Consider the following 211-nt stretch of genomic DNA (forward strand, 5'->3'; position numbering starts at 1 on the left):
GAAGCCGTACCGATGTGATGACTGTGACCAGTGCTTCAACAGCAGCTCCAGCCTCATCCAGCACCGCTGCACCCACACTAGGGAGAAGCCCTTCACCTGTGGTGAATGCGGCAAGAGTTTCAGCCAGAGCTCCCACCTCACCCAGCACTGCCGCACCCACACTGGGGAGAAGCCGTATCAATGTGGTGACTGTGGCCAGAGCTTCAGACAA

General features: G+C 58.3%; 1 protein-coding gene across 1 annotated transcript in view; it reads left to right on the forward strand.

Annotated features, from left to right (window-relative positions):
• Positions 1-42: 42 nt before the first annotated feature.
• Positions 43-211, forward strand: part of LOC104494688 (gastrula zinc finger protein XlCGF49.1-like) — a gene marked incomplete at both ends in the record, with an annotated part of 883 nt that continues 714 nt past the window's right edge. Inside the window, one exon of the mRNA XM_010137552.1 lies at positions 43-208. Within this exon, the coding sequence (XP_010135854.1) occupies positions 43-208 (166 nt within the window). The remainder of the gene's footprint in view (positions 209-211) is intronic.

This window comes from Buceros rhinoceros, unplaced genomic scaffold (genome assembly GCF_000710305.1).
Source record: "Buceros rhinoceros silvestris isolate BGI_N320 unplaced genomic scaffold, ASM71030v1 scaffold11916, whole genome shotgun sequence".
NCBI lineage: Eukaryota > Metazoa > Chordata > Aves > Bucerotiformes > Bucerotidae > Buceros > Buceros rhinoceros.